Source organism: Lycium barbarum, chromosome 2 (assembly GCF_019175385.1).
Source record: "Lycium barbarum isolate Lr01 chromosome 2, ASM1917538v2, whole genome shotgun sequence".
Lineage (NCBI taxonomy): Eukaryota > Viridiplantae > Streptophyta > Magnoliopsida > Solanales > Solanaceae > Lycium > Lycium barbarum.
The window spans coordinates 147,318,130-147,337,942 of record NC_083338.1 but is presented as its reverse complement, the minus strand read 5'-3'; the positions used below and the strand labels follow the sequence as shown (position 1 = coordinate 147,337,942).

The following is a 19,813-nucleotide window of genomic DNA, read 5'->3' as shown; positions in this document are numbered from 1 at the left end:
GATTCGACCCCAACCTCGTTGGGTTCTATATTTGACAACGACCGCTTACTCATGATATTAAAAGGTGTAATTTGGGCGTATCATGTATCTATGTGTATGTAGTTGTGTTTGAATAGTGATAATATATATATATATATATAGACACACACACATACTATGTTCAAAACACGATTAATATAACATTGTAATTTGTGCTCCGTATTTAAAACTTTATTATATTAGTATTTAAAGATGACGACATTTTAGATTTCCTTTTTGTTTCATTATCAGTATATTCTATGTATGGGATAATCTTACTGAATTGGACTTGTTAATTCATAGGACCAGTGCTTCTGTTGCATCCTTGGTAATGATTTTATTGCTTATAATGCTTCCTCTATATGATTCTGATAGCAACGAGGCAATATATGTTAAGGCAATTTGGTATGAATATTTTATTTGATTTTTCAATTTGTAAGAAGAAAAAGAAGAAGCAATTTAACTTATAGGCCGATCCGATAATCTGAATTACCCAAACCGATTCTCCGAAACCCAAACTTGAAAAATATGATCCAATCCGAAAGTATTTGGATCGGATTCGAATTACATTTTGCGAAATCCGAAAACCATAATTATAATCCGAGATGTCCTAAACTCAATCCGATCCATCCGATGAACATGCCTACTAGCCATGCCATTGAAAATGAACTGAACGAGTCCCCCAATGAAAGACAACCAGAAATAGAAAGAAAAAAGTTTCCACGTGCACCAATATATTCCACTAACTAGTGTCACTAAGCCCGTGCTAAGCCCGGGTCCAACCCAACGTTAATAAATTCAATTTGTAGATATTTTTAAATTTTTTCTGTTGTTGCTTCTTTGTTTTGTAACATTAATTTGAAAAGTCGCCAATAATTCAAATTGAGCTTTTCATATGTTAAGTTAATTTCATTTGTTTTTATTGAATTGAACCCATACAGGCTAACTTATTTTTTTACCAAAAGATATTATAATACTCAATTAATGCGAAAACATTGTTGTATGATTAAATCAATAAAGTTAACTTATAAATAAATGAAAATAATTAAAAGCCTTAATATTTCGAGATATTTTTGTAAATGTTCATTCACATTAAATCACAAAAAAGATACTGAAAAATCAATAAAATTAAATTGTTCTTACTTTGAGCTTTCTTTTTGGCTTTTTCTTAATTTAATGACCATTAATGAAATGCATTCTTGTGCTATAAAAATAAGACCTAAATTGATCCTATATATAGTGGGCTTTAGGGCAAAGTGGGGTAGATCCAAAAAGTGTTTTATTTATCCACATAGGAAGGAAAAAAACCCAAAAATCCAACAGATTCCACTTGTGGTAGGGGATTGGCGGGGTTTAGGAAATCTGATATGTTTGGATTTGTGGTTAGGATTTTCTGATTGTATTGATTTTTTAAACTTTTCAGAGTTTGGATTGGACTACGGATTTAGTATTAACCATGGGATATATATCTATCTATTTATATATATACTAGTTTTAGCGTACATGCGTTGCGCGTGTCAATAAATTAATTTTTTTTATACAACAAGAACAAAATATTTAAAATAGCAACGACGTTAAAATAAATGCAACAAGAACAAATTATGTAAAATGTAAGCGCTAATGATAGTAACATTTAGAAACAAATTTAAACATTATAGATATTTTCAAAGAAAAAGGCATAATCCGCTAACCTAAATAACCTTGAATATAAAATAAGTTTATCAATGGTTTTAGAGGACTTCATCTACTGTATGGTTACACATTCCATATAGCAATCAAGACAACTGACTGATCGATGCCTTCTACGCCCCAATTAGTAGAACCAGATGCCAATAGTTTATCGTATTTTTTAATTTCCCCTTGTTGGAAGTTTTCTAGCTACCCGTGCGCCTAAGCAGCTACAAAAACAAAAACAACACAAAGTCGGAGAAAGGGTGTGTCTCAGTTACTACTTTGGATGGAAAAACATGCTTGCAGAGCATCATCTACCGATAAAAGATAGTTATTTAAATTGATAAATGAAATTAAATTACCTTTAAACAGATTGTTTGCGTGTGATAACCATTAAAGCCTGTACGAAAAAAGAAAAAAGAAAAAACGATCAACTTCTTGGATAAGAAAAGTAACCTTTAAGAGAAGAAACAGAATTCGCTGTCACTATGAACACAAAGAGATTTTGGATAGTGTCCGTGATTAGACTTCCATGGACATATAGGTTTTTGAATGAGATCAAATAAGAGAATAGAAAAATTATATACACTATAAGTTTAATATACATGTAACATGTTTCAAGAAGGAACTAAAATTCCCTATTTATTGACTGAAAAGGACAAATATTCCTGTAAATAAGGTAAGAATTTATACAAGGTAAATTTGAATGATTTTAAAGTTCTAAATTTTAGGACTTAGTATATAGTTCAAATAAGTTTTTATTGAGTCGAGGGTCTCTCGGAAACAGCCATCCTACCTTGGTAGGAGTAAGGTCTGCGTACACTCTACCCTCCCCAGACCCCACGTTGTGGGATTTCACTGGGTTGTTGTTGTTGTTGTTGTATATAGTTCAAATAAGGAAAGATTTAATAAATAAAATTTTATTTATTTTGAAATCCTAAATATTAGGAAATAATTAAATGATTATTTCGTCTAGTGTGAAATCTATTTTTAAAGGGTAAAAAGGCTAACAATAATGTTATATTAATAAGGTTATGTCATCACGTCTAATGAAAAAAATTATTAGTGTTATGAAATATATTATGAATGTCCAATACACAAATATAATGCTTCTCCTCCACCATCTTAATGGTTCCTCCATTTTCCTCCACCATCTTAATGGTTCCTCCATTTTTTCATATATTGAATGCATATGTAGCACTATAAATAGAGGCATAAGTTTTCATATGAAATACACTTGTAACACATTTTGGAAGAATAGTAAAAATCTCTCCTCTTTTGTCATTCTATTTCTATGGTTTTCATCCTTTAATATTGTGACTCTTTTAGCTTCATTTTATAACACGTTATCAGCACGAGACTCTGTCGTTCCGAGCAAATACTTTAAAGCCTCGAAGAATCTATGGAAATTCCTCAAATTTTATTTGGATCAATGACCAATCATGAAGATATTTGTGTGATTGATAGTGGAACAACGCATGCCATATTCAAAGATGAGAAATACTTTTCTCACTTGCGTAGAAAAAAGGGAAATATTAATACAATTTCTGGTAATTCGAAATTGATTGAAGGCTCCGGAAGAGCTACTATATTTCTGACTAAGGGGACGAAACTTGTTATAGAAGATGCATTATTCTCTTCTAAATCCCCAAGAAACTTGTTAAGTTTCAAAGATATCCGTCGTAATGGATATCACGCTGAGACATTAAACGAAATAAATGATGAATATCTTGCCATTACAAAGAATGTCTCCGGCCAGAAATATGTTTTAGAGAAATTGCCAACTTTGTCTTCTGGTTTGTATTATGCAAAAATTAGTACAATTGAAGCACACTCGATCGTAAACCAGAAGTTTAATGATTCAAGTACTTTTATGCTTTGGCATGACCGAATGGGTCACCCTAGATCAATAATGATGAGATGAATTATTGAAAATTCAAATGGGCATCCACTTAAGAACCTGAAGATTCTTGAAAGTGGTGAATTTTCATGTGCTGCTTATTATCAGGGTAAATTGATAGCTAAGTCATCACCAATGAAAGTTGACATTGAATCTCCTACTTTTCTAGAACGTATACATGGGGATATATGTGGACCTATTCATCCACCTTGTGGGTCATTCAGATATTTTATGGTCCTAATAGACGCATCTTCAAGATGGTCTCATGTGTGCCTCTTATCTTCTCGCAACCTGGCGTTTGCAAAATTATTGGCACAAATAATACGCTTAAGGGCACAGTGTCCAGATTATCCCATTAAGGCTATACGCCTCGATAATGCTGGACAATTTACATCTCAATCTTTGATGATTATTGTTTATCAGTTGGGATAAAAGTTGAACATCCTGTAGCACATGTTCATACCCAAAATGGCCTTGCTGAGCCATTTATTAAACGACTACAATTGATAGCAAGACCACTGCTTATGAAAACATGGTTGCCCACTACCGTCTGGGGATATGCTATTTTACATGCAGCATCTCTTATTCGTCTCAGGCCGACTCATTATAATAAATACTCCCCGTCACAATTAGTATTTGGTCATGAACCAAATATTGCTCATCTCCGAATCTTTGGCTGTGCTGTATATGTGCCTGTAGCACCACCACAGCGTACTAAGATGGGCCCCCAAAGAAGGTTAGGGATATATGTTGGGTTTGAATCACCCTATATTATTCGCTATCTTGAGCCATTGACGGGAGATTTATTCACTGCCCGATTTGCAGATTGTCGATTTGATGAAACAAATTTCCCACAATTAGAGGGAGAGAAAAAAGAAATCAAAAGAGAAATTGCGTGGAAAGTTCCATCGCTATCTCATTTTGATGCACGTGCCCCCATATGTGAACAGGAAATCCAGAAGATCGTTCACTTGCAAAAAATAGCAAATCAAATGCCAGACGCATTTACTGATTTGAAAAGGATAACTAAATCACATATCCCTGCAGAGAATGTGCCTATCCGAATTGATGTTCCAAAGGGACAATCTACTAGTGTCATAGCCTCTGAATCTCATACACGCCTGAAGCGTGGTAGGCCATTGGGTTCTAAGGATAAAAATCCTAGAAAAAGAAACACGAAAAATGATCAAAATGACACTACGAAAGAATTTCATGAAGATATTCAAGGTCTGACTAATCCTGATACTCCTGAAGATATTAGGGAACTCGAGACTCAAGCAAATAAAGAACTATCATTGAGTTCTTCTGGTGATGGGATAAATTTGAATCGATCGAAGATTATGGTGGATAATGTTTTTGCATATAATGTTGCCCTAAATATTATGAAAGACATTGACGATCAGGAACCCCAATCTGTCGAAGAATGTCGGCGAAGATATGATTGGCCAAAATGGCAAGAGGCAGTTCAATCAGAATTGAATTCACTTGCCAAACGCGAGGTTTTTGGACCTGTAGTCCAAACGCCTAATGGTGTAAAACCAATTGGCCATAAATGGGTTTTTGTGCGAAAAAGGAATGAGAGAAATGAAATTGTGAGATACAAGGCACGCCTTGTTGCACAAGGATTCTCTCAACGACCCGGTATCGACTATGAAGAAACATATTCACCAGTTATGGATGGCATAACATTTCGATATCTCATCAGTTTAGCTGTACATGAAAACCTTGAAATACATCTGATGGATGTGGTTACAGCTTACCTTTATGGCTCACTTGAGAATGAAGTCTATATGAGAATTCCTGAAGGATTTAAAATGCCTGAAGCAATTAACTCAAAGTCTCGGGAGATGTATTCAATCAGATTACAAAGATCGTTGTATGGTCTAAAACAATCAGGGCGCATGTGGTACAATCGCCTCAGTGAGTACTTGGTAAAAGAAGGTTATATAAATGATGCCATTTGTCCATGTGTTTTTATTAAGAAAGCAAAATTAGAGTTCGTTATAATCGCTGTTTATGTTGATGACATAAACCTAATTGGAACTCCAGAAGAGCTCCAAAAGGCGATTGAATATTTAAAGAAAGAATTTGAGATGAAAGATCTGGGAAAAGCAAAATTTTATCTTGGTTTGCAGATTGAACACTTGACAGATGGGATCCTTATCCATCAATCAGCTTATACCGAAAAGGTTTTAAAAAGATTTTACATGGACAATGCGCATCCTTTAAGTACTCCAATGGTTGTTCGCTCACTTGAAGTGAGTAAAGATCCGTTCCGACCTCAAGAAGAAAATGAAGAGCTTCTTGGTCCTGAAGTACCATATCTTAGTGCAATTGGTGCACTTATGTATCTTGCCAACGCTACAAGACCTGACATAGCGTTCTCTGTTAATTTGCTAGCAAGATATAACTCTTCTCCTACACGAAGACATTGGAACGGAGTTAAGCATATATTGCGATATCTGAAGGGAACTAGCGATATGGGTCTGTTTTATACTAACAAAGGTAGTACAGATCTTGTTGGTTATGCAGATGCAGGTTATTTATCTGATCCACATAAAGCTCGATCTCAAACAGGCTATTTGTTTACATGCGGGGTACTGATATATCATGGCGATCCACAAAGCAATCCATTGTTGCTACTTCTTCGAATCATGCTGAGATAATAGCTATTCATGAAGCAAGTAGAGAGTGTGTGTGTGTGAGGACCCACAGCTGGGCCTTGGCCATACTGTGAACCCTTGTGCCAGCCCTTTACAACTGGACACCATGACTTGTCATGGTGTCCAGTTGTAAGGGGCTGGCACAAGGGTTCACAGTATGGCCAAGGCCCAGCTGTGGGTCCTCACAGTGTGGTTGAGATCAGTGATACATTTCATCAGAGAAGGATGTGGCTTGAAGTGTAATACAAAAATACCCACAGTATTATATGAAGATAATGCTGCATGCATAGCTCAATTAAAAGGAGGATTTATAAAAGGAGATAGAACGAAGCACATTTCACCAAAGTTATTTTTCACACATGATCTCCAGAAGAATGGTGATCTTGATGTGCAACAAATTCGTTCAAGTGACAATCCTGCAAATTTGTTCACCAAATCTTTGCCAACTTCAACTCTTGAGAAAATGATATTCAAGATTGGAATGCGAAGACTCCGACATCTGAATATTGGTCTTCGTCAGGGGGAGTGAAATACGTGTTGTACTCTTTTTTCCTTAACCAAGTTTTGTCCCATTGGGTTTTCTTGGTAAGGTTTTTAATGAGGCAACTCTCAAAACGTATTACTAGATATGTGTACTCTTTTTCCTTCATTGAGGCATTTTCCCACAGGGTTTTTCCCAATAAGGTTTTTAACGATGCACATCATCTATGGACATCCAAGGGGGAGTGTTATGAAATATATTATGAATGTCCAATACACAAATATAATGCTTCTCCTCCACCATCTTAATGGTTCCTCCATTTTCCTCCACCATCTTAATGGTTCCTCCATTTTCTTCCACCATCTTAATGGTTCCTCCATTTTCTCATATATTGAATGCATATGTAGCACTATAAATAGAGGCATAAGTTTTCATATGAAATACACTTGTAACACATTTTGGAAGAATAGTAAAAATCTCTCCTCTTTTGTCATTCTATTTCTATGGTTTTCATCCTTTAATATTGTGACTCTTTTAGCTTTATTTTATAACAATTAGAACATTTTTGTTCTCAATTTTGTGAGAGTACAGCCGCATACAAGAGGAATCACTCCATACATTATCATTTATTTAGTTCTTTTACTAATTCCCATGTTAGAACTTAGTTAACTTTTGTAAAAGCAAATTTATTTTTGATCTATGAACAAATTAGCTTGTCCTTTAGCATAGTAAAGTTTACTAAATCAAATAAAAAATGGAATGCGGCTCGAGCTTATTAATCGGAGAAGACAAGGATTTGTCCAAAATTAAAAGAATACCAAAATATTATGATTCGTACCTAGTTGAAATAAGAAAGTATTTAGTATATAATATTTTAGTCGATTTCAAAGTCCTAAATATAGGAACATAATTAAACGAATCATGTCTTGTGTGCTGGCCCAGGTTGGAAAGGCTGAAAAAAGTTTGTAACAGAATAAGCAGAACTCTTAGAGATTAAACATAAGTAGGAATTAAGCTGTACAAAAAACCAAACCCATGTGCACCGAGAGGAGGGAAGCTGCCTGGTTTTGGCACTGATCCAAGCAACGGATTGTTTGCAGGTGATGGTGCTCGAGCACCATTTGGTTGTCCACAAGAATGATCCACGAAAAGAGTTTTAATATCTGGATTCGGCCTAGGATTTTTACATAGTTGGTGCTGCCAATTTAAGCTGCAGCATGCATTCATTGTCAGTTCCCAAAATCATTCTGTCGATCATAAATTATCAAGCTCTGAAAAATGAGCTGAAGGAAGAAGCTGCTGGTTGAATGCAGTTGTTAGTCATGGTGAAGCTTTTAGAAGCTCATCCCCTGAGACGACTATTTCTCATATTCTTATGCACCAGGTAAGTTTCACCACCTAATCGAGTCTTACACATTTATTTTGTCCGGTGGTGTCCGGCTCACATTGAAACCAGTATGCATATTCATTTGACGTCATTGCTTCGATTTGAGTTATGAAAAGCATGTAAGAAAGATTAGAAAGTAGCACATGGTCCTATCACCTATGTTTCAAACATTTAGATCAATATGCTTGAGCAAATAGTGAAACTCCCTGCAAAGAGAATTTTTGCGCTTTAGAAATTTTATGTGAGAGTAGAAAATAATGATATGCTTATTTTTGAAAGAAGAATGTTATTTGAATGAATTTGAAATTGGAAATAAATGTATTTTGAGGTTTAATGAATTATCATTTCCTAGAGTATTCCTATAATTATTTACTGATTTGTGAAGATCCTTGGTTCTTCTCTGTTATTAATTTTTAGTTACATTTTGCATTTATGCTTTACTGAAGGCAGAACTTTTAAATTTCAAATTCTTAAATTGGTGGAATAACATCAAACAAGTACAAATTTCCATCTGTCTCTTAATCTATATTGTGAGCCTTTTTGAACATAGTTGTATAATCAGTTTAACTACTACTTTTGACCTACACTACATTTTTCCCAACATTTTTCCCATTATAATTCCATACAAAAGCTTGGTAATATTGTATACCAAATCCAGTTTTTCCCTATTTAGTACCAAAGTTATTTTAATGATAAACTAGACAAAATATCTTGCTTGGCTTTTTCATGTAATTGACAGGTTCTGATATGTTTGTCGAAGAGTTTAAAGAGGAAGGTTATGATAAGGTAAGTGATAAAGTGACCGATCTTCCAAGTGAATGCATCACCATATACCCAGTATGCAATAAGCTTCTTCATGGAAGAGAAGAGTATTTTCCTTCTCTTAGTGGCTTGGCCAAGTAGCAGAACTGCTTTGAAGATATGAGCTTTTGTTGCTTAATAAATGTATAACTCATTTGACAATGTTTCCTCCTTTTTTCTTTAATTATGTTAGACGCTGGAAACCTCATGTAGAAGGACCTATAGCTTTTATTTATACAATTTGAGACCAAATGAAAATTTTGAAGGGCAAAAAGAAAAGAAAAAGAAGGGGAAAACGTTATTAGCTTGGGTTGATGCATGTCTTAATATTCTTTTTTTCCCCGACACGTGAGTATTAATGTTCAACCAAATAAAGTGTGGTTCGGCGCACAAAAAAAAATGGTTACCTGAATTTCTGTACTTTGCCGTAGGTATTCACCTAGAAACCAGTATGATCTGTGACGATTTTGCATCTGCATAGCCATCGATCCTTGCCCTTTTCAATTGCAAGAAGCTAACATAATATAGCCTAAAGCTGAATGTGACTTGTGTCCTTATATCTAACAAAACAGAAACAAATAGTATGTTCTTGCTTGAACAAATAAAAGTATTAAATAACTGGTCGAAAAAATAGAAGTATAATAATTTATAACATAAATTGTTGGGCCCCTGCTTGCACGGGCATATTATATCTAGTTATTTTAAAAGCATGAATATAAATGTTGGTTGACCAAAATAGCTTTAACTGAAGGACTTTTATGCCCTTATTAAGCTTTAATCCTATTTCTTTTGGACACACTTCTTAAACCTAAATCACGTTAGTATTGAACTACACAAGGCCAACAAGTCTTTGTGTGATAATAGAACTCGTGTACCCACCAAGTTTCAAAAAGGTTAGGAAAAAATTACTACTAGTTAATACACCAAACACATGGTAAAAAGCCACTGGAAAACATACAACGAGTTTTGCTCCAGAAAAGAGGATCTTACGGATCCAACTTCATCTTCTTGACTAGCAGCAGGACTCCCATCTAGTGAAAGTGGAAAAATCAAGACAACATGTTAAAAGTAAAAACTGTATCATTGTAAGTTGATTATCCTTAGTTTTTATTAGATTTCATCCGAAACTGATTTTCTTTGCTTTTTCTTATTTTAAAATTTGTCTTTTTTAATCTTTCTTTAGTTCTAATGGTTATTGTGTTGTTTTTTTAGATATCACTTTGATTTTTATAGGGAGTGTTTGTGGGACTCAATATGCAATTTTAAGAGTTGCTTTTGATTTGGATTCAATATATTTTAGCTATAAAATTGTTGTATTATTTTTTTCTCTTTACCATCACTAGCAAATTACGTTGAGACAAAAGGTTGGGGATGCTGATGTAAATATTGAAGAGGACATAACTGGTAGTGGTAATTGCTAAGACCAAATTGGCCAAAGTTTTCCTTTTTCATGTCTTCTTTTATTTTTATTGTATTATTTTGGTTGACCAAAATATCATTAATATTAATCGACTTTTATACCTCTGAAAAATAAAGTATTTTTTCAGGAAAGATTATTCTATATTGGATAGTATTGTTAATGTTTTAAGATTACGGTCGTGAAAGCTATTGACTGCTAGGTTTTGACTATTAAAGGTTACCTTGAACAAGGTCAGTTAAACTGTTTAGATACATTAATAAATTCTAATCAGTATTTTTTAAATTTTAGTCAATATATTAAGTTAGCTGTTTAAAAAAATAAAATAAAGAACGATAAAAAGGAATTATGATGAGCTAATTAAATGTGACACCAAATACACCTTCATCCTGTAAATTCGTCTTTCCCCACTAAAAGATGAAGGATGTCATTTTGAGTTCGATTGAAAGAATTATTTGAATAAAAGAAATTTTATAATTTATTTAGATAAACTAAAATTATATGAAGCAGTATGGACTATATTAAAAGAGAAACTAAAACTTTTTATACCTTCAATCAAGAAAGTAAAATAAATAAAAAAGAAAAAGACTCTAAACTAGCAGTCAATAGCCATTATATCATTTTAAAATTGAATCATTTCTTAAAATAGATTATAAATGAATTATTCGTTCTCTATGGTATTAAGTAATTGGTTATAAAATATTGCTGACACTTTACTCGCAAACGATATACAATTGTGGAAGAAGCAAGGAAATAGCATAGCTAATGTTGATCTCCTAAACATCTAGAGATAGCTAGAGACTAGTACTGTTAAATATGTGTTTAGATACTATAGTACAATTTTTTATTTAGTTTTAATAAAGATTAAAATAGATCATATACTCGTCTATGTATCTGTTTATTTATATAGTAGATGATTTCGTGTATTTCCTTATGAATTTTTGAACTTTCCGATAGTTCCTCCTTTTTTCTAGATTTTTGAACTTCTGATTAGTAAGTTTGTATTTTGAGTTAATTTAATTGCTAATTTATTTTGATGTGTTCCTCTTTTTCTTTGATGAACGGTACTTCTTTTCTTTTTCTTTTTTAACAATTGACAAGATTCCACTGAAATTTAACATTAGACAGATAATTTTTATTTTATATATATGGCTGCTATGAATTCAGTTTTGTGTTATGAAATAAGACTTAAGTTGATCCTATATATAATGGGCTTTAGGGTAAAGTGGGCAAGGTCCAAAAGGTGTCTTATTTATTCACAGGCAATTCGCAGAATTGCCCTTCTTTTGGGGTGGTCTTTAAATTTTGCCCCTCATAATTGAAATCTTTAAATTTTGCCATTCGGCTAAAACTCATGGGTTCCAGGTTCGAACCCCCACTCAGTCAAAATTTAAAAAAAAAAATCCCAAGGCAGAGTTTGAATTTCGCTATGCCCCCACCGGCATACACTTGTGAAGGAATTTTCAAAGTTATGTCGGACCCGGCATACTTATGCCTTATGGGCAGACTTGGCATAAGTATGAAGGGTCCAGCATAACTTTGGTAATTCCTTCACAAGTTTATGCCGGGTCCGGCATACTTATGGGAAAACTTTTAATGGGCAAACTTTTAGTTAAGCTTTAACTAAAAGTTTTTTCCTAGTTATGCCTTATGTGGCAGACTTTTAGTTAAGGCATAACTAAAAGTATGCCCCATAAGGCATAACTTTTCCTTAAGACATAGACTTTGTCTTATAAGGCAAATTTTTAGTTATGCCTTAAGGAAAAGTTCCGTCTTATGGGGCATACTTTTAGTTATGCCTTATGGGGCATACTTTTAGTTGTGTCTTAATTAAAAGTCTGTCCCATAAAGCATAACTACGAAAAGACTTTTAGTTAAGGCTTAACTAAAAGTTTGCCCATAAGTATGCCTCCACCAGCATAAACTTGTTAAGGAATTACCAAAGTTATGCTGGACTCAGCATATTTATGCCAAGTCTGCCCATAAGGCATGAGTATGCCGGGTCCGGCATAACTTTGGTAATTCCTTAACAAGTGTATGCCGGGTTCGGCATACACGCGACCCAAACCTTGCCTTGCAATTTATTTTTTTAATTTATGCTTGAGCGGGGTTCGAACCCAGAACCTCATGATTTCTGCGTGAACGCTCAAGGTTGCAATGCGAAGGGCAAAAATTAAAGACCAGCAATATAAGGGGCATAATTTAAAGACCACAAATATGAGGGGAAAAATTTAAAGACCACCCCAAAAGAAGGGCAATCCGCGCAAAAAAATGTTTATTCACATAGGAAGGGAAAAATCCCAAAAACACAACAGATTCCACTTGTGGTTGGGGATTGGCGGGGTCTAGGAAATCTGACATTTTTGGATTTGTGGTTAGGATTTTTTGATTGGATTGATTTTTTAAACTTTTCAGAGTTTAGATTGGACTACAAATTTAGTATTAACAATAGGATATCTATCTAATTTTAGCGTACGTAGTTGCACGTGTCAATAAATTATTTTTTTTATACAAAAAGAACAAATTATTTAAAATAGCAAAGACATTAAAATAAATGCAACAACTCGTCTGATAATAACATTGAGCTTTTCAAATACATCAAATTATCAATTGTGGTTAACAATTATTATCGTCCTTCAAAAAAGGCTCTAACTTTGGTTTATATTTGAGATCGTCACTTCTCTCTCAACCAAAAAAAGTGCTCTTTTTTCCTTTCAAAAAACACAGATTCTGGTGAGCTAATTAAACGTGACACCAAATACACCTTCATCCTCTAAATTCGTCTTTCCCCACTACAACATGAAGGATGTCATTTTGAGTTCGATTAAAGGAATTATTTGAATATAAGTAATTTTATAATTTATTTAGATAAACTAAAATTATATGAAGCGGTAGAGACTATATTAAATTATATGAAGTGGTAGGGACTATATTAAAAGAGAAACTAAAACTTTTTATACCTTCAATCTATAAAGTAAACTAAATAAAACAGAAAAAGGCTGTAAACTAGCAGTCAATAGCTGTCATACCATTTTAAAATTAAATTATTACTTAAAATAGATTATAAATGAACTATTTGTTCTCTATAGTATTAAGTAATTGGCTATGAAATATTGTCGACACTTTACTCACAAACGAATATACAATTGTGGAAGAAGCAGGGAAATAGTATAGCTAATGTTGATCGCCTGAACATCTACGTGCTATTATTAACGTACGAGACACGTCAATAGGGAGTCGTACAGTTAAATATGTGTTTAGATACTATAGAACAATTTTTTTTATTTAGATTTAATTAAGATTAAAATAGATCATATACTCGTCTATGTGTCTGTTTACTTATATAATAGATGATTTAGTATATAGAGTTTTATCTTATGCACAGAAAAATAAATTATCGGTTCTTATAAGAATAAGATTTATGTTCACAATCGAAGATGAAATTCGATAGCTATTGGTATGATTGTCGCACAAAATTAAATATAATTCATCTTGATTATGAGAATTGTATTATTCTGACTTCTTGTGCTAGTAAATTTTTGTATGTACAAAACAAGACTGAGTAGATATTTTGAAAGCGTTTTTATTTAGACAAAACATAATGGTAGATTTCACCATCCACGTGAAGAGGGAAACTAAGATCACTAAGCTATTGAAATATGTGATTATTAGCATGCATCTAGAGCTCGGATGAAGTTTCATTGATTTTGATATATCAACTCATTAAACGTTTTGTACAGAGAGAAAGTGACAACAAAGATGTCGACCAAAGCTTAAGGAAATTTCTTGAGAAGGTAATAAACCGTGCATATATATATCCCTTCAACCTGAACGATCCAAAAGTAGTAACTAAAGTTGGGAGAGTATTGTAGGCTAATGTCACAGTTACAACCTGAAATTTGCAATGTAGGAGTCTAAAAATAATGTCATCTTCAAGATGATGTCAAGAGTTTCTTCTAAATCACATTTCGAATGTGGGAATTTTGACGTTTCTTTATTATTTCACTTCAATATTACAAATTAGTTTACAATCCTGGCATGAGGTAAAACCTTCAGACGCATTTCATTCATAAAGATTGGGAGCCAAGCGGGGAGCAAGGAGAGCTTCGAGTGGAGTAGCTTTGAGGACTGTCAATCCAAAGCCCTCACTCATATCAATTGGTTTATCCGAAGGCCTCTTCATGTCAAACCCCTGCAGCAACACGGCTGTTACAAAGGGCACAACTTGAAGGGCCAAGGAAATTCCGGGGCACATTCTTCTTCCACTACCAAATGGTATCAACTCAAAGTGACTGCCCCTTACATCGACATCCTTGTGTGTCGTCAAGAACCTCTCTGGCTTGAACCCGTGAGGATTTGACCATATATTAGGATCGTGATGAAGCTTCCATATGTTCACTAATAAGCGAGTGCCTTTTGGTATATCGTAGCCACTGATAGTAGAATCCTCCATCGACTCATGTGGTACCGAGAGTGGTGCAGCTGGATATAAACGTAATGCTTCTTTGACAATCGCTTGAAGATAGACCAAGTTCTTGATATCCGGTTCTTGTACCCATCTGTTCTTCCCAACATGAGTGTCTAGCTCATCTTGAGCCTTTTTTAGTGCTTCATAGTTGTTTAGGAGTAAAGATAAAGTCCATGTTAGAGTTACAATCGTGGTGTCAGTACCTGCCGCTAGCAGACCCTACCAAGCCAAATTTAACAAATTCAGCAATTAGCTCCACATAATAAATTGATAATTAATTGATCAAAAACAATTTAAATTATTGTACGCTAGCGATGAAAACAATAAGTAAACCCTATTGGTATAAGGAAAAATGATCAAAATATGCCCCTGTATTATTCAAAACTACTTAATCATGTCCGCAGTCAGCCTTCTAAACTAATATTACATGTCGTTAGGAAAAAGTTTCATTCTTGAATCGATCCTTAACAGAGCTCCAACATAAGGTAAATTTAAGATACTGTTGAAAGTTGTAACGTAAATTTAAACTTTTTTTTTTTGTCCCTAGAATGTGAGACGCTTTGACGTCCACTTATTTTATGCTTGAGATCTGCTAATGGCTAGATAGACGGGAGGGGCAATTTTATCACGGTAAGGGTATAGATAGACCAAAATTATAATGTCGGGCAACTTCGAACATTTTCCCTTGATATGATTCAATTGATCGTGACATATTTCCTTAATTCTTAGTCAAGTCATATAGTTATTGATCTATAAACCAAAAACAGAACAACTTTGGAGTAAATAGTTTGAAGAAGGGAACGACGAAACGTACCATACAAGTAGCTTTGATAGCAGTATCAGCATCAAATCCATGCATATCTCTATTTTCACAAATGGACAACATGACATCCATGAAATCTTCTTCTTCACCTGATTTAATCCCATCAATTTCCCTTTTCCTTTTATGCTCTGCTAACCATTTTTCAACAACAGAATCAATTTCTTTAGCAACCTCCTTCATTGCCTTCTCATGTCCTCCTATATCCAGCAGCCTTAAATAAGGTAAAAAATCAGCCACAACAAAAGCCCCCAACAATTCAAGAAATCCTCTAATTGCTTTGTGAGCCTTATTTATCCCTTCTTGCCCTCCTCCAAATAACATCTTCACCATAGTGTTCATAATTAAATCTGCAAACCATTCCTTCATTTCCACCTTCACAACACCATTTAAATTATTAGTACTCTTGTTCTTCGCCCAGTAATTATACGTCTCTTTGATAGCTGATTTCACTTCAAATTCTCGAATGTGTTTGAGCATTTCGGTTCTCCTTGTGGACAGCAATTCAGCTGTGGCTATCTTCCTTGTTTCTCGCCAGTAAGGTCCGTAAGGAGCAAGCCCAATCATCGCGTCTTTGTAGCCTATGATCTCTGAAGCTATGGATTTAGGCCGGCTTGCAAGGGCCAAATCATTTGTGGTGAAGCATTCTTTGGCTAATTTGGGATCACTCACAACTACAACCTGATGAACTCCAAGCTTCATTCCGAAAATGGGACCGTACTTCTCTGCCATGCGGCCCAAGATTTTATGAGGCAGCTGATCAGATTCGGATCCACTGAGAAGGTGGAGATGACCCATAATTGGCCATGCTCCGGCTGCTTCAGGTACCCTCTTCTTCTGTCCATTGTTACTTTTGGTTGAGAAAATTTGTTTGTGAACAAAGAAGAGAAAAATAATGGAGGTAGCTAGTGTAATGGCAATAAAAAACAAATCCATGTTTAGGCTATGTCATCTGTTCAAATGTTTTACTTTGAGAAGTAACAGTGGGGAAGCTTATATATAGAGATGGATAATAAGTGATACTCCATTTTCTCAATTTATATTGTATTGTTTGACTTAGCACAAAATTGAAGGAAGAAGAAAAGACTTTAAATTTATAGTTCAAAATAAATTTTAGATATTTGTTTGCCTATAGAAAGGTAACACTTTTTTTTAGGATGGATTAAAAAGAGAAAGACGCCACATAAATTAGACGGAGGGAGCAGCTGATAGGCTCGACCAGCCCAAAAATACTTCTAGTTTTCAACCATATCACAGTGTCTTTCAAGATTATAATGTACTACTAATTACTGCTATTACTTAAAATATTCGATCATCAATGAACGTCCAAGAGCCGTTGCATTTAATATACCATTTTATCGTCACCAACTCCACCATCGTATTGATACTTACCATATCCTAGAATAAAAGCGTTGAAATTTTGATCTTTTATTGCGTGGAAAAGATGTATAATATCCAATTTAACGAAGGACCAAATTTGTGGGAATAGAAACAGCGATGGCACGTGGAGGTTTACAGCGTAAGATAACAAAAACAAATGCCAAAGTGTTTGAGACTTAGTAAACTTATGTAGGCGTTGTTAGGACATGAAGTTGGTGATATGTGAAAAGAAAAATTAGTAGCATTTGAAAAGTTAAAAAGAAGTAGTTAAAAAATTGAGCTTGTGTTTGAATATATTTTTACTTGAAAAAACATTGAATTTTGTGATAAAAAGTGATGAGAACTAAGTTTTCAAACTTAAAAAAAACTCAACCTCAAGTTAAAATAAAAAACTGACTACGAACTAAATCAAACAGCAGGAATATTTATTGCGACACTAGTTTTACTTTATCGTCCCAACTTTACTTAACCTTTCCAGACAAAATTCTTTAAGTTTCTTTCCACGTCTTTGCTGTCGTTTTCTCTCTAGCCTAACTACAATGCTTCAAAATTTTTATGTTCAAAACATTGATTAGCTGATACATGTGAAGTTGAGAAGATATTCAAGTCAATTCCTACTCAAAAGAGGAAAGAAATAAAAGGAAACTTTTTTTCTTTGTTGGTTTTCGAGTGTGATTGGGCTTTAGATCCTTTCTAGAAAAGGATTAGACCTAGTAGTATAAATACATGCTAGCTAGGATTTATTAAGTAGAACAGAACAAAGAACCTAAGAGTATTCAATCTCTTAACTTACTTTCTCCCTTGATATTACTAAAGGTGCCGGCCGTTCTCCATGGACTAGGATCACATCGGTCCGAACCACGTTAATTACTGTGTTTTTATCATTTTCGCGCCAACAATTGGTATCAGAACCTACAGGTCATGAGATCTAGGAGACGAGGAGACTATGGCATCTATGAAGTTTGAGGTAGCAAATTTTGATAGGCGAAGTAATAACTTCAACATCTGGAAGATCAAGATCATGTCGTTGTTACGGAGAGAAGGATCACTCTATACTTTGGACGAATCGTATCTCGAAAATACGAAAGAGGCCAAGAAGCAGAAGATTGAGATGGATGCATTTAGCGCAATTCAATTATCCTTATCAGACAGCGTGTTATGTGAAGCCAGTATTGAGAAAACAGCTGCGAGTTTGTGGAAGAAACTTGAAGATCTCTACCAGAAAAAATCAATAACAACTAGAATGTTGTTAAGGCAGCGTTTACACACCTTCAAGATGAAGACAGGTACAACTTTACAGGATCATCTTGATGCTTTTAATAAATTGGCTATAGATCTTACTTATGCTGATATTAAAGTGGGAGATGAAGAACTAGCGTGCACTCTACTGTTTTCATTATCACCGGCGTACAAAGACGTAGTTAATTCAATGATGTACAGTAAGGAGGTGGTCACGTTACAGATGATAAGACATGTATTGAATTCGGATGAATTAAGAAACCATATCAACAATGGTGAGAAAGAGGACCATGGTGAGGGTTTGACGGTTAGAGGTCGCTCGAGCTAAAGAGGGAGAGGCAAATCAGTAGCTAGTTCAAAATCTAGGAAAAAGGTGAATAGGAAGGATGCTGAATGTTGGGGTTATCATCAAAAGGGTCACTTTGAAAGGGATTTCCCGAATAAGAAAATTGACAAGACAACAGCCAGTACATCTACGGTTCAGGTAGCTCAAACATCTGGAGAAGATTAAGTGCTACCTGCTTCAACAGATGAATTCAGACACACAAGTGGATTTTAGATTCAGCTTGTATCTTTCACATGTGCTTCAGAAAATATTACTTTACTAGCTACGAGCAAACGAGTGGGACTGTACTTATGGGTAACAATGCAGTATGTGAAATAGCAGGAATTGGTTCAGCTCGCATACGGTGTCATGACGGCATCATAAGAACATTGTCTAATGTTCGACATGTTCCTGATATGAAAAAGAATCTGATCTCTCTTGGTACTCTTGATAAGCTCAGATATAAGCATGCGGGTGAAGGTGGAATCTGCAAGGTGACCAAGGGTTCTCTGGTAATGTTAAAGACCAAACGGGAGGGTGGTCTTTATGTACTTATAGGCAGCACCATTCTAGGTACTGCGAATACTGCAACCTCACAGTTATCAGATGATGACAAGGCTAAAATGTGGCATACAAGATTAGGTCACATGCGCGAGAGGGGGTTGGCAATTTTGAGCAACAGAAACCTTTTGAAAGGTAAGAAGATTAGTACACTTGATTTTTGTGAGCATTGTGTCCTTGAAAAGCAGTAACGGGTCAGCTTTAGCACGGGAAAGCACAAAACCGAATGGGTACTTGACTACATTCATTCAGATTTATGAGGTCCATCTCATGTTCCACCCAAAGGTGGAAAGAGGTATCTTCTTACTTTCATTGATGATTTTTCACGCAAGATTTGGGTATACTTCTTAAAGTCTAAAAGTGATGTCTTTGAGAATTTCAAAAACTGGAAGACATTAATTGAAAATTAGTGTGACAAAAGATTAAGTGTCTTCGAATAGATAATAGCTTGGAGTTTTGCAATGAAGAGTTTGACAATTTCTGCAAGATTCATGGTGTATTGAGACATAGAACTGTTAGGCATACACCACAACAAAATGGAGTACCTGAAAGAATGAACCGCACTTTTCTTGAGAAAACACGATGTATACTCTCTAATGCCAAGGTGCCTAAGGAGTTCTGGGTGGAAGCAGTAAATACTGCTTGTTATGTTGTTAATCGTTCTCCAGCGTCGGCGATTGAC

General features: G+C 34.7%; 1 protein-coding gene across 1 annotated transcript; it reads right to left on the bottom strand.

Moving 5' to 3' along the window:
• Positions 1-14,106: 14,106 nt before the first annotated feature.
• LOC132623517 (cytochrome P450 CYP82D47-like) lies at positions 14,107-16,573 on the bottom strand. The gene is made up of 2 exons (XM_060338295.1): positions 15,621-16,573; positions 14,107-15,025 (listed from the first exon to the last, which is right to left on the bottom strand). Exons 1-2 carry the CDS (start codon positions 16,560-16,562, stop codon positions 14,402-14,404), a joined length of 1,566 nt encoding a protein of 521 aa, XP_060194278.1. The 5' UTR covers positions 16,563-16,573; the 3' UTR covers positions 14,107-14,401.
• Positions 16,574-19,813: the final 3,240 nt, after the last annotated feature.

What these genes read in the sequence shown, in the direction of transcription:
- LOC132623517 (XM_060338295.1), bottom strand. Translation starts at nt 16,562, where the DNA reads ATGGATTTGTTTTTTATTGCCATTACACTAGCTACCTCCATTATTTTT. An exon ending in CTATCAAAGCTACTTGTATG is followed by an intron (nt 15,026 to 15,620) that starts GTACGTTTCGTC and finishes TTGGCTTGGTAG; the next exon opens with GGTCTGCTAGCGGCAGGTAC.